This window comes from Rhineura floridana, chromosome 11 (genome assembly GCF_030035675.1).
Source record: "Rhineura floridana isolate rRhiFlo1 chromosome 11, rRhiFlo1.hap2, whole genome shotgun sequence".
In the NCBI taxonomy this organism is placed as follows: Eukaryota; Metazoa; Chordata; class Lepidosauria; order Squamata; family Rhineuridae; genus Rhineura; species Rhineura floridana.
This window is the reverse complement of record NC_084490.1, coordinates 16,002,853-16,016,355: the sequence shown is the minus strand read 5'-3', so window position 1 is coordinate 16,016,355 and position 13,503 is coordinate 16,002,853. Positions and strand designations below refer to the sequence as shown.

The window sequence follows — 13,503 nt, the reverse complement described above, 5'->3', positions numbered from 1 at the left end:
GAGAGAGAGAGAGAGAGATGCAGGGTGCGGGGGATTATTATTATGATTATTTTGCCTTGAATAGTGATATAGCTTGAACTGGCCCTGATGCCAAATAATATTTAAGAACAACATAACAAAACACTCCAAGTGGTGCACTTTTATGCTTTTAAAAATCTGGCCAATTCCCCCTGCTCATCCCCCTCTTGGATGTTGGGCCTATCCTCCATTTGACGGCCTTTTTCCTTTCCAGGAAAGGTGCCACCAGCTCCCTCTTTATGATGTCATTTAGAGAGCAGCAGTCTGCTGCCCAACCAAACTCCAGCCTGAGACACCCCAAACCTCACCCTCAAAAGTTTCCCCCCCGCTTATATTTTTACCCTGCCATCCTCATAAAAAGGCCAGGAAAGCATACATGGTCTCTCCTCACACACACACCTCTGCCCCCCTTTTATGCTCACGACAACCCTGTGAGGTAACTTAGGCTGAGAGATAGTGAACTGAGCTTCATGACTAAGTGGGGATTTGAACCCAGATCCGCCTGATCCTTATCTGGCGCTCTTAACTGCTTTACCATCCTGGCTCCTCTGTCTCATCTCTCACAGTCATGAAGAGATCATGAAGACATTCTTTCCTGACGTAGGCATACACATGTATACCAAGAAGGAATGTCTTCATGATTTCTTCATGATTGTGAGATGCGATTATAGCTCCTCAGTGGAAGGCAAAACCCAGCTGGAGTGAGGGCAATGGAGGAGAAAAATAGCAGTGGGAAGGGGAAATGGATGATAAAAGATTGGGAGTCCTGTGAGAGCTAACATAAGAAGAGCCCTGATGGAAGAGGCCAAAGGCCCATCTAGTCCAGCTTCCCGTTCTCACAGTGGTGAAGCCTGAACAATGAGTGAGATTATCAGTCCTGGTTTTCAGATTCAGTGAAGAGCATTATAAATTCAAAAGAGGGGTCTGGATCAACTGTTGACCTTGGCCAAAAAGGTCCGACCAAAACAGAATGGCCGGATCCAAAGGCCTGTGGAACTACTTCCTTGTGGGTGGGTGCCTAAGAATATTTATTTTCAGCAAATATCTAGTCCTCATGGGTGCGAAGATACATTCAAAAGTGGGAGGATGACACTTGCTTGAAATCTCAGAAGTAGAAAAGTGGCAGAAACAAAACAGGGTTGAGAAGGAGTTCTTGTGCCATGAATCGCTCTGTGCCCCTTCCCCCCCCATGATGACCACAACTAGAATCCATGTTATGCAATATAGTGAAAAGGGCAGAATAAATTTATTCAAGGCTCAGAACAATTATGCAAATATGTGTCAGAACCCAGACTTGGATAGTTTTGCATCCTGGGATATCAAAGCTCCTCATAAGGAGGGATATCTTCTCCCTGGACCATCTCATGATGCAGCCACTAAGTTAAGGCTGAGTTTGTGAGTCTTGCACAGAAGGAGCAGAAGGAGGTGTGCCAGAAGGATTTTCCGGGCCTGGTACACTGTATGTTGGTTGGGCTTCCCCTCCTCGCTCCCAGAAGAGGACACAAATTTGCATGAGATTTGCATATACTTTGTTTCATATGCAAATTTGTCTCCTTGCAGATGGAGTGGAGACTGGATAACAACACGGCAGGGTTGACATATGCTACTCTCTCTCCACCCTGTCAGCTGCACTCTGAGTACAGCAACACTGGGGTGTTCACCACAGCTGATAAGAGCCACACTTTCTAAATCACTATTCCCCCCCCACCCCATTTCCACAATATTGATATACTAATGATGGATTTTGTCACATTTGCAGGGTAACTCCTGCTGGCAGGAAGGGTGAGATAGAAATCAAATAATAAATAAATAAACTTGTTTAATGTTTAAAAGGTAAAGGTGTTCCCGCACTTATAGTGTGAGTCGTTTCTGACTCTTAGGGTGATGTCTTGCGACGTTTACTAGGCAGACCGTATATATGGGGTGGGATTGCCAGTTCCATCCCCGGCCTTTCTTTACCCCCCAGCATATGCCGGGTACTCATTTTACCGACCATGGATGGATGGAAGGCTGAGTGGACCTCGACCCCTTTTACCGGAGATTCAACTTCCTCCTTCCGTTGGAATCGAACTCTGGCTGTGAGCAGAGCTTCGGCTGCGTTACCGCCGCTTACCACTCTGCGCCACGGAGGATCTGTTTAATGTTTAGATCCTCAGAAAAAAATAATGTTTTTGCATTCAGTTACACCTGTCTTTGCTTCTACATTTATGAGTGGACCCACTGCAGCCCAGTCACAGCTATATTCAAATCCTGGATTTCTCCATTATTTTCTCTGGACAACAATCATTGCTCTACATGGGAAGATGGGGGGGGGGGAAACAGCTCCAAAATAAAACAGGCAGCCCATCTCCATTGTTTTAAGTCGAGAGAAAAAAAACCTAAGAGTGATGCATGCATCAAGAAAGACCCAAAAATGGCTTCAGAAGGAACCAGGCAATTCCTTCCAATGTCTGGAGAAGGGACTTTGGGGGTCATTTTGAGGCCATTTTTGAGGGTTTTCCTTGCGTGGTTTGTATGATTCTAAATTCCTTAATGCTTATCAGTCACAGCTATGCCTGCTCATTGGCTAAAAGTGCTGGAAGGCAGGGACAGGCTCATATCTCGCAACGCATTTGCTTTGAATGCCTACCTGTACCTTCTGCTTTGTAAGGTTTGTTCTACAAGGACTAGAGACTTGCTTTCTTTTCAGTGCCAGCTCAGTGCCAGCTCTCAGCCTGGTACAGTGGTGCCAGCTGTTCACACACACACAGAGAGAGCAGCCCTGGGAATAAAAGCTGCAAAAAGATGGTGTTTCCTCTCTGCCCTGCTTCCAGAAACATTTCCCTGCCATCATCCTCAGATCCCAACCATTCCTGCTCTTTTAACCGAGGACTGACTAGTTATGCTTCCTGGTTTCCCATCGCCCCTTGTCCGCCCGTTAACCACCCATCTTGTTCCACTTGCATCTTCCTCTGTCTTCTGACTCACCTGCCTGAAAACAAAAGGCTGGGTATTCAGTAACTCCGTGGAGGCTCAAGGCTGAAACAGCAGGGATATCGCTCAATTATTCAAAGCCTCTTTCTTTCCTGAGAAATCCCTTCCCCCTCCCTCTTCAAAACCACCCAGGTTTTTAAGTTTTAATGCGGTCAATCGTTCTTCTCTCTCATTCATTTCTAGATTTTCTATTATTATTTCAGAGCGTGAGTAAGCTTAATAAAATACAACAAAAAACTAACAAGGAGAACAAAGAGGACCAGTCTCCTCCAAGAAGACGCATGCCTCCCCAAAGGAGTATTTTGCAGGCTGCAGTAGGCTTTGGACCAGCGCTGGAGCAACAGGTTGCCTGCTGTGCGCTGCCAGTGAGCCTGAAGCCTGTCGCTCCACAGTGCGCTGTCCCTGGTCCTGATTTTGAGTGTCACATGCCAAGATGATCCTGCCCGATCAGACTAAAGATCCATCTGGCCCAGTATCCTGCTTTCCACAGGATGCAGCCCGATGTTTCCAGGAATCCCACCTGAGGGCAAGAGCCCTTCCTTGCTCTTTAGACCTCACTGGGGGAATTCAGAGGTCAACCACCTTGGTCTAGCTTGCATGGTGCGTTGATTGATCTATCCTCCATGGACCCTGTGGCCCTTCAGGTGCTGTGATACAGGGATAGAGGAGGCTGACTTGTACCAAGACAGACGGTTGGTCCATCTATCTCAGGATTGTCCACACTGACGGGCAGCTGCTCTCCAGGGTTTCAGGCACGAGTCTCTCCCAGCACTATCTGGAGATGCCGGGGATTGACCCTGGGACCTTTTGCGTGCAAGTCAGGTGCTCTGCCACTGAGCTACGGCCAGACTCTCACCAGCCCCAGCCAGCATCGCCAACGGTCAGGGATGATGGGATTTGTAGTCCAGCAACATCTGGAGGACACCAAGTTAACCAGCTGTGGCCTCATCCTCTTTGCTGTGAGCTGCCAAGCTCTGCAGCCCATTCACGGCCAGGACTCTACACTGTCTGCAGCAGAGATGGGGGACCAGGGACTAAATGCAGCCCTCTGGCCCTCCCTGTCTGACCCTCAGGATTCTCCCCAGACCATGTCCCCTCCAGAGCCACACCTCTCATCAGCCCTGCTTTGCCCCCTTTGGCAGGACCGTGTCCGAGAACTCTGATTGCGGCTTCTGTTTGCTTGGTTGGAGGACAGAGAGGAAAGTGTGAGTGCACAGAAACTAACCTACTCTGCAGTAGTAACATTCACATTGGCTGCTCTGCCCATTTTTTGCCTCTGTCCCCCCTCCGCTCCCCTAGCATGTGGCCCCTAGAAGGGAATGTGGCCCTCTGTTCCCCACTCCCAGCTGACAGCCTTACCCTGCTCTCCTTGCAGGTTTCAGTCACAAACAAGGGGATTTGCCTTACACGACTTACCCCTCTTGCAGAATTCAGTTTTTCTGGGTGCAGAATTGAAGTTTATTTATTATTTTTTAACACAGTCATGCCTATAGAAAAAAAATTTTTTTTTAACCGTTTAGGAAGTAATGAGGTTTTAACACACACACGAGCCTAGCTAAGCTGATGTCCAAAGGGCTCAGTCTAGCAATATCTCCTCCTCTTCCTCTCCCTGGCCAACAGTTTTAAGGTGTAGTCCCTGTAGTCTTCTGAGTTTTGCTTTCTTCCTTGTGGGTTGCAGGGGAATACTTGCATGTCTCAAAGAAAATAAAAAATAACAAAAATATTGGGAGGAAGGGCAGCCTATAAAACTAAGATAATAAATAAATAAAAACATAGTGGTGGTGAGATCAGCAGACCTGGTTTAAAATCATGTAATCTTCTTGGTTGGCAACAAGAAAACAAAAAGGAAAGAACAAAGAATAAAATATTTCTGGGGTAGGGGGATAAAGAGTGATCGAAACATGCTCAACCTTGCTCTTTTTTTCTTTCATTCTTTTGGTTTCGTTGTTATTTTGACCTCAGTTTTCTCTCCTCTAACAATCCCATTTTCTCGTCTGTATCCAGAGCCCCATATGCACTTCAGTGCACAGACAGAGCTTCTGCACATGTGGGGTTCCTTGAATGACAAAAGGGCAGTGCACCCTGCAGCAAGCACAGGAAGCTGTCCGCTTTCCTTTGAAGTTCTTGGAGAAGCCCTTATGCATGGAGGAGTTCCGTATGCATATTGGAGCCCTTGTACCCACGAGGGACCACTTTATCAGGGCACGTGCTTCTCCCTTGACCTTATGCCTGATGTCAGGGTTGTGACAGGCGATGCGTCTGGCTCCCAAATAGGGGTGACAGGAATGATCCTTTCTCAAAAGGGGCCGGCTTTCCATTGCAGTGACAGGTGCTGGTATTCCTCAACACCATTGCTGAGTGACAGATTTCAGGGAAGGGTCCAAGCACTGAACTGCCTGACCCCTTGGGAGGCGAACAAGAGCGATAAGTCCCAACAGCCCCATCTTGTGGGGTGTAAGCAAAATGGAGTCAGCTCTCATCGCTGCCTTCTTCCCCATTTGCACAGACTAAAACCGGCTCCAAGGCAACACGAGTTGCTGCAGCGCAGACATTTCCTTGTGAGGAGGGAAAAGCCAAAGCAAATAGTGGTTTGCCAACCACTGAGGTGGGAGACCTCCAGCCCTTGGGCCAAATTTGGCCCACTAGTTTTCCCCATTTAGCCCACCAGGCTGTTCTGGGGAAGCCACACCCACCTGTCCTATACTTGATGCCATACATGGGCGGGGCTTCAAAGGAACAACCGGGAGCTTAAAATGGGCTCCCAGTTGTTCCTTTGCTGGAGCAAGGCACACTCCCAATCCATTTGCCCCACCGCCGCCTGTCAAAGTTGACAACACGTGTCAAAAGAGATCACGATCCTATTCCCCACCCCTGCCCTAAGACCTTCCCTTTCCATTCTAGGAGATGTGCACTCAGTCTCAGTTTGTTCATACATGCGACATATATGTATACATCTGACTTTGTTCTCTCGGTCCCCAAAGTCAGCAGAGGTGCAATGGCTCAGTACAATATTAGGGGCTGCTGCACCACAGGGAGCCGAGTGGGGAAGTTCAGGATAGTAGCACCTCCCTGCCCTGGCCGCCATGGAGAGCCCCAACCAAGCAGTTTGGCAAACCAGCAAGCTGAAATGTCCTTATCTAATCGGATTGCATGCTAATCAGGTAGGGGTGGATAATCCTGGATCATTAAAGGGAAGTCTGGTGAGAACAATCCCATTTCAAACACTCTGTAAGCCTGCTGTTCTGTAACAGCTGGACAAGGCCTATACAGTCCCCAGCCCTCTGTGCTGGGGATTGCAACACTGGCCTCTGCCTCCTCAGAGTTTTTCCAGGTCTTACCTGGATGACAAAATATTCTGGATTTCTCTTAAACCATGGCTGGGCAACCTGTAGCCCTCCCTCAATGATGCTGGACTCCAACTCCCATCAGCCCCAGCCAGCGTGGCCAATGATCAGGGATCAATGGAATTTGCTCCCACAAGACGCAGTAATGGCCACCAGCTTGGATGGCTTTAAAAGAAGATTAGACAAATTCATGGAGGACAGGGCTATCAATGGCTTCTAGCCCTAGTGGCTGTGCTCTGCCACCCTAGTCAGAGGCAGCATGCTTCTGAAAACCAGTTGCCAGAAGCCTCAGGAGGGGAGAGTGTTCTTGCACTCAGGTCCTGCTTGCGGGCTTCCCCCAGGCACCTGGTTGGCCACTGTGAGAACAGGATGCTGGACTAGATGGGCCACTGGCCTGATCCAGCAGGCTCTTCTTATGTTCTTATGATGATGCCACCCTGGGCTCCTGCCAGGAGGAAGGGCAGGATATAAATCAAATAAATAAATATGGGAGTTGTAGTCCGGTACATCTGAAGGATCAGAGGTTCCCCCATCCCTCCCTTAAATTAAATGGAAATGGACTGCCTTCACGTTGGTTCTGACCTATGGTGACTCTACGAATAGGGTTTTTATGGTAAGCAGTATTCAGAGGGGGTTTGCCATTGCCTTCCTCTGAGAGGCAGTGACTGGCCCAAGGTCACCCAGTGAGCTTCATGGCTCTGAGGGGATTCGAATCCTGGTCTCCCAGGTCGTAGTCCAACACTCAAACCGCTACGCCACACTGGCTCAAAATCACTAATAAAAACCTTCCACTCTCCTCCTTGCTCCCCTTGCAGGACCTTTTTTAGGCCCTGAACATTTCTGCCAGAAACAGAAATTCAGGACACGGCACTTTTCCCCAGCATTACAATAGTGTGGACGGCTTTGCGTCTTGGCTTTCTGCCTTCCATGCATTTGATAAAGGCACAGGGAACCTGTCAAAGGGGGAAAGTAGCAATTATTCCCATGATCCAGCACCTGTAGCACAATACCGCAGTCCCAGATCACAGACACAAGCAGCCGTTCCCCAAGCGTGGCCAGCTGTAGCGAAGCAAGCCATCTCTTAAAACTGGAAGGAGATGTGCCCTCCAGCAATGGAAACAGGGTGGGGGTGGATAGTGTGCAAATCCAAGGAATAAAACATTTTTTTAAAAATAAAAAAAGCAAACGTTTAAGAAAATGGCAAGATGACATTTCCCCTTTTTCAAAAAAGCTGGACACGTTCTAGTGCACTTGAATCTTCTAGCAAACTCAAGAATATCCTAACATCCTTAATTCACCTAATTGTCACAGGGCAACAGAGAGGCAGTTGTGTCTAAATCCACCGAATTCATTTCATACAGGCCCACAGACTGCACTTCTTCAAGAAGTGCAGAGCCATACAGAGCCGTGGTTCCTAGTGAATGCCTACTTGTCTCTTGTGATACCCCACAACTTGGGCCAGCCCTAGATGTTTTGCTGCCCCTGGCAGATAAACAGGGGAGCCCAGGAGGTGCACCCCAGGATCCTTGGCAATCAGGATGGCGACCCCCTCTTGGGGCATGCTGTTTCACTGGCACACTCCCCAATATTCCTGCCCTAAGCAATTGCTCGAGTGGCTTGTGGAGTCATGCACTCTTCCACGCACAACCGTTCTGTCCATGCACCAAGTCCAAAGGGCACAGCCCATCAAGAGGCGCTCAGTGGCCCTTCACAAATTTTGGAATGCCCTCAGCATCCACGTCTTCCCAGGAGAGTTGCCAGCTTTTTAACCACCCTTTCTGCTGCTGTGCGTTTTAACAGCAGCTTGATCTGCAGGCAGTGATCATGTTTAAAAGTAGCACCCGCAGATTTCTGTAGATTAAGCTGCTTTTAAAAGCACAAGAGCAAGTGAGTCTGGTTCACACACACCCCCATCAGTTGGCAATGGGAAATATTGGGTTAAACTAAAACTCCAGGCAAGCCATGCTGAAGACAAAGAACTCTATGACAGCCCTCTGCATTTCAAATTGTGGGGTGGGAATGATGTGCTTTGTGCCAGAGAGGAGAGGAATTCAGAGCCCTCAAAGAACTAAATAAAACAAATTCTTTTATTAATACACCAAACGGAGGCGAGGTCAGCAAAGTGTTCTCCTAATGGCTGCTGTGTTTCAATATTTGACTGTTTTCCTTCCTGCATCTAAACCCAAAGAAGCAAACAAATAAAAATAGAGAGGTAGGTGCAGCAGCTGGCAGTTGGACGCCCCCATCCCTCTCCAGAGAAGCCAGTACTCCAGACAGTTATACATGCTGTCAAACGGCAGACCCGGCCCCAAACATTCTGATCCTTCAACTTGTATTCTGACCTACGGCCGCCGCCTTCCTTCTATGTTCACATGCACGGAGCACTCTCTTTGTTCCCGTCTATCCTGACCTACTGCCCTCTGGCTTAAATAAATGTGCTTTAAAAACATTCTCTCTCTTTTTTTCTCTCTCCGCCCCACCTCCTCCTCCTCCTCCCTCCTCCTCCTTCTCCTCCTTGCAGACTTGATTTTATTTTTAGGCTCCAACGCCTGGAAGGCTTGTTTCTTAATGCAGTGGTTTTGCAGTCAATAATGCCCTACTGCCCTCTGCTGGTCACTGGTGAATTAGATCGGGGGGGGGAACAACCTGTTTTTCTGGCTGCAGACCTTCACTTACAAAATTTGAACAGAGTGGTTTATAACAGATGTTATTGGAGGGCGCTGATTCATAGGGTCACCATAAGTCATAATCGACTTGAAGGCACATCACAACAAAAAACCAAGGTCTGTAAGCACACGCACAAACGCACAACCCTCTGGAGACAGTTGCAGCTGTTCTCACAATAGGAATTTTGTTTAAACTCCCTCTGTACCCTTTAACTGGGGGAGACAGAATTGTAGGAGTTGGGCTTGAGAATGATAACATATTCTAGCAAAAAGCAACAGGACAAGGTTGCCAAGTTTCAAATTCTGTTGTTGTGTTGTTAACAGCAGTATTGATTGCACCTCCACCTCACCCCAGGCATTAATAATAATCTTTCCCCCCCCCCAGTCTTTTTAAGACCAGGCTACTGCTTTAAGGCATAGGAGCAAGTCAAGGCATTTTTCTGGGCATTTGGCAACTCTAGTGTTAAGGGGATAGGGAAAGCACAGATATACAGAAGTTTTTTTTAAAAAATCAGTAGAAAACGAGATGGAGCGTGAATTCAAGATCTCAGCATCTCCCAAGCAAGCAGGTTGCTTCAGTGAGAAGCAGCTGCCACAGTTACTACACACACACAAATTAATTCTGACAATTTCTCTCTTGTGTGGTTTGCTAATTCCAGCCCACAGCCCTCCGGCCAAAAGTCTCCACCTTTTGCGGGCTGTTTTTACATGGGGGACTGTTCAACAAATGGCATGCTCCCCCAGCTGTCTAACGTGGTATGGTCCTCTCTGCCATCTTTTTATCTGGAGGGGCTGTTCCATGTAGGCCCAACCCTCAAGGAGCCTCTCATGAGCCACAGGACAAGTGACAAACACCACCACCACCACCAGTTCCCTACCCCAGAGACATCTGCCATTGCTTAGGTGAACCTTCTGGCCTTCAGAAGCAAACAGGGATGGTGTTAAGACTGCACAATAGAAATTCACCAAGCTGATCCCTTCCAAGTGTTTGGACTATAACTCCCATCAGCCCTCATGCTGGCTGGGACTGATCGGTGTTATTATAGCCTAAAACATCTGGCAGGGACCAGGTTGGCAAACTCTGCGTTGTGGTTTCTCTCCCCGCCTCCAAGAATCATGGGAATTGCAGCTTGCTGTGCCTACAGAAAATGCTCTTCTTAAAATGCCACCTACCAACAGTATCCCACTCCTTATGGTTCAGAGTGATGTGGCAAAGGGAATGATTACTAACATTGTTTAAAATGGTAAGGGATGGATATCTCTGACTTGGGGCTGGGCCATGGAACCATGAACAACTTTTGAACCAAGTCCCAGGAGCATACAAAACGAAGAGGCGGCTTCTGAATCTGGAAGAGGAGTGCCTCTTGCCCCACAATGACAAGAGCCAGCTTGCTGCCAAGCTGCAGGCTGGCACCACAAGCTGGCACTGTCAGACAGTTGCTGAGGTCCACAGCTGTGTAGGGCCCCCAGCTGCCAAGCTCTGGCTCCTCCTCGCTCTGGTGCCACCCTCTGACCCTGGAAGCAGCACCAGGACTGTGAAGATGGCACGGCATGCCGTGTTGGCCTTGTGCTCGTCCCCCTGGGCGGTTCTGCAGATTGGGACCAAAGGGAGGGCAATGGAGGGAGGGGGCAAAGGAATGGAGAGTGGTCCCAAAGGCAACGAGAAGGGGGAGCACTTTGAGAGGTGGTCCAGCTGAGGGGACCCTACTTAACAGCTCCACTCCCCCCCCCCCAAAAAACCTAGAACTTTGGGGTGGAGCTCTCAAATCGGCCTCAAGCTTAGGTTTGCCAACTTTTCAACCAGCCGCTGTAGCTCTCCTTTGATCAGCGGCAGAATCTGTAGCTACATGCAGATGAGAACACTTAGCGTTGCCTGCTGATTTTGGAATATCAGCCCTCTGCTGAAAAGGTACTGAAGCAGCCCAGGACACCTGCTGCTGCTGCTGTTTCTCCTGGCCAGTGAGCAACCTTAGTGTAACCTCTGTTCTTAGACATGAAACCACTGGCTGCAAGGCAACATGTTTTCTCTTCTCCACCGGGAGTGGGAGGAGCCTGAGTGGGGCTCTGTCATTCCTTGGCTGCAGGGGGATGCTCCTTAGTCATAGAAATCCCAACACATATTTGGGCTCCCATGCAAAGGCGCACCTATCCCCTTGGGTGATGAGACAAAGGCACTCATGGGAAGGTTTGACTGCTGCGCAGCCCACACTTGCCAAGATCTCGTTTCATCAGCACTGACTGCATGATTCCTTCCATGCAGCTGGGCCAAATTACACCCTAGAAACACCTTCCTAAATGACCTCACTTACAGGGTGTTGCCACATGCTGCAAAATATGTACCACCTAACATTGTGTTTGCATAATAACCAAGAAGCGTAGATCAGGTAAATAGTCAACCTTCATTCTCCTTAGGTGACCCAGGAAAAATAGACAAGTTTTGTATGTGGCTTACTGCACATGAACAGAGTCTCTGCAGTGCAGAATTTGGCATTCCTTTTTTTAAAAAGTTTCTGTTCCTCATACTTGTGGTAGAAATAGAGGAAACAGCGTAAGAAATCTGACAACATTGTTGAGGAATGGGAATGCAATTATATCCCAAGGTGGTCCCGGCCATGGATAAATGGGTTATATGCTCACTCTTGAATGCTTATATGGTGTCAGGAAAATGGTTTTTTAAAAAATCCCACGTTTATATTGGATTGGCAGAGTGGGGAGTGGAAATGTTTCCCCTGCAGTGTGGGCACTTTGCTTGCCAGCTGGGCCTGCTTTGGCACACATTCTGTGGCCTGAATTATGTGGGAAGGGACTCCTCAACCCTAAGCACATTTTCTGAGATGGACGATCCAGCAAATGCAATGGCACTTACTTCCAAGTAAGCATACACAGACAGAATCTGGCATGATCACCTTTTGTTCCTATTCTAAACCAATTCGACTGGAAGTCTTCATGGTGTGTGTGTGTGTGTCTATATATCTATAAAAGAGAGAGAATAGAGGCTGTGGCAAGAGGCAAATAGCTATGGAGGGCACCAAAATGGTGAGCCCCTGGATGATAGATTGTATCTATTGCGGTCTGACCATATAAAACCTGTTTTGGCCCGCTTGCACTGGCTTCCAATACGCTTCCGGGCCAAATTCAAAGTGTTGGTATTAACCTATAAAGCCTTATACGGCGCGGGACCTCGATATCTGTCGGAACGCCTCTCCCACTATGAACCGGCTCGTACACTACGGTCTGCTACGAAGGCCCTCCTCCGGGTCTCGACTCATAGGGAGGCCCGGAGGGCAGTGACAAGATCAAGGGCCTTCTCAGTGGTGGCCCCTGAACTATGGAATAGTCTCCCCAAGGAGGTTCGCCTGGCGCCGACACTATCATCCTTTCGGCGCCAGGTTAAAACCTTTCTCTACTCCGAGGCATTTTAATTTTTTGTTAATGATTGTAATGTTTGTAATTTGATTTTAGCCTTTGCTGTTTTTAGACTGTGAAATTTGATTTTAGACCGATGTTTTGTATTATATTGTATTTTATTGTATCTATGTTCACCGCCCAGAGAGCTATTGCTAGTCGGGCGGTATATAAGTTTTAAAAATAAATAAAATAAAATATTGTAAACTCAGCCTCAACATTATTCAAACATCCTCCATGTTCATGAGGGCTAGAAATTGGAATTTTGTTGTAATTCATAACAACCAAGATATCCAGGGATCCTTGTTGTTCCCTGCCAGATTCTGTCAACTAGTCCAAAGATATTCCCTGTATGGCCTCCTAGCTAAATGTTCAAAAACTGCTCCTGCAGTTTCCCTGTGGGTGGAGAAGAGGAGACACTGCAAGACAGATGACACCACCAGAACCCGGAACATTTGACAGCTTACATGTTACTTGATGCTCAGCCAGAGGTGACCAAGCATTTCTATCTGACTACGCCTTATTGACAGCCTATGAGCCATTTCCCCCGTTTGCCTTCCATCCTAAAAATCCACATATTGGCTCCTTAAACCAGTTGTGTTCCTCCCCTGCCCACCCTGCCTTTTTTTTTTTTAGTTGTAACCAACAAGAAATGAAAACTCTTCTCAACGGCTGGTGATAGCGGTGCTGCTACCAGAAGCAGCCAAGCACTGGCAAAACTCTGCCACAAGGGGGCAGCATTTGGCCAAGCCTAAGGATGGGGGGAGAAATACAATTCAGTTCGCATTGAAAGGTTTAACTTCTCTAGTTCACACTTGTTGTGCTATCCGGACCAAACCATAGCCATCCTTTGAAAGCCACACGTCTCTGAATTTTGCAAAGCAGCTCCCCAGCCCAGCCAACGGTTGTATTTGACATAGCGCTATGGTGTATGTTCTATTGGTGCAAGGATTTCTCCTTGTGCAAAGGAATGTTCGCCCTCTCTCCTCACCCCCACACCCTTCCAAATCTGTTTTGATGGTTTCCCTAACCCTCCATAGCAGATTTGGGGATGGCGCGGGGGACACATAGGGGAAAGAGGGGAAACCCCATTGTGA

At 48.0% G+C, this 13,503-nt stretch overlaps 1 protein-coding gene across 1 annotated transcript in view; it reads left to right on the top strand.

The window, feature by feature from the left end:
- The window catches only part of STX1B (syntaxin 1B), a 91,423-nt gene extending 89,365 nt beyond the window's left edge, over positions 1–2,058 (top strand). The window contains exon 15 of the mRNA XM_061588535.1: positions 1,985–2,058. Coding sequence (XP_061444519.1) covers positions 1,985–2,032 — 48 coding nt within the window. The 3' untranslated portion in view covers positions 2,033–2,058. The remainder of the gene's footprint in view (positions 1–1,984) is intronic.
- Positions 2,059–13,503: the final 11,445 nt, after the last annotated feature.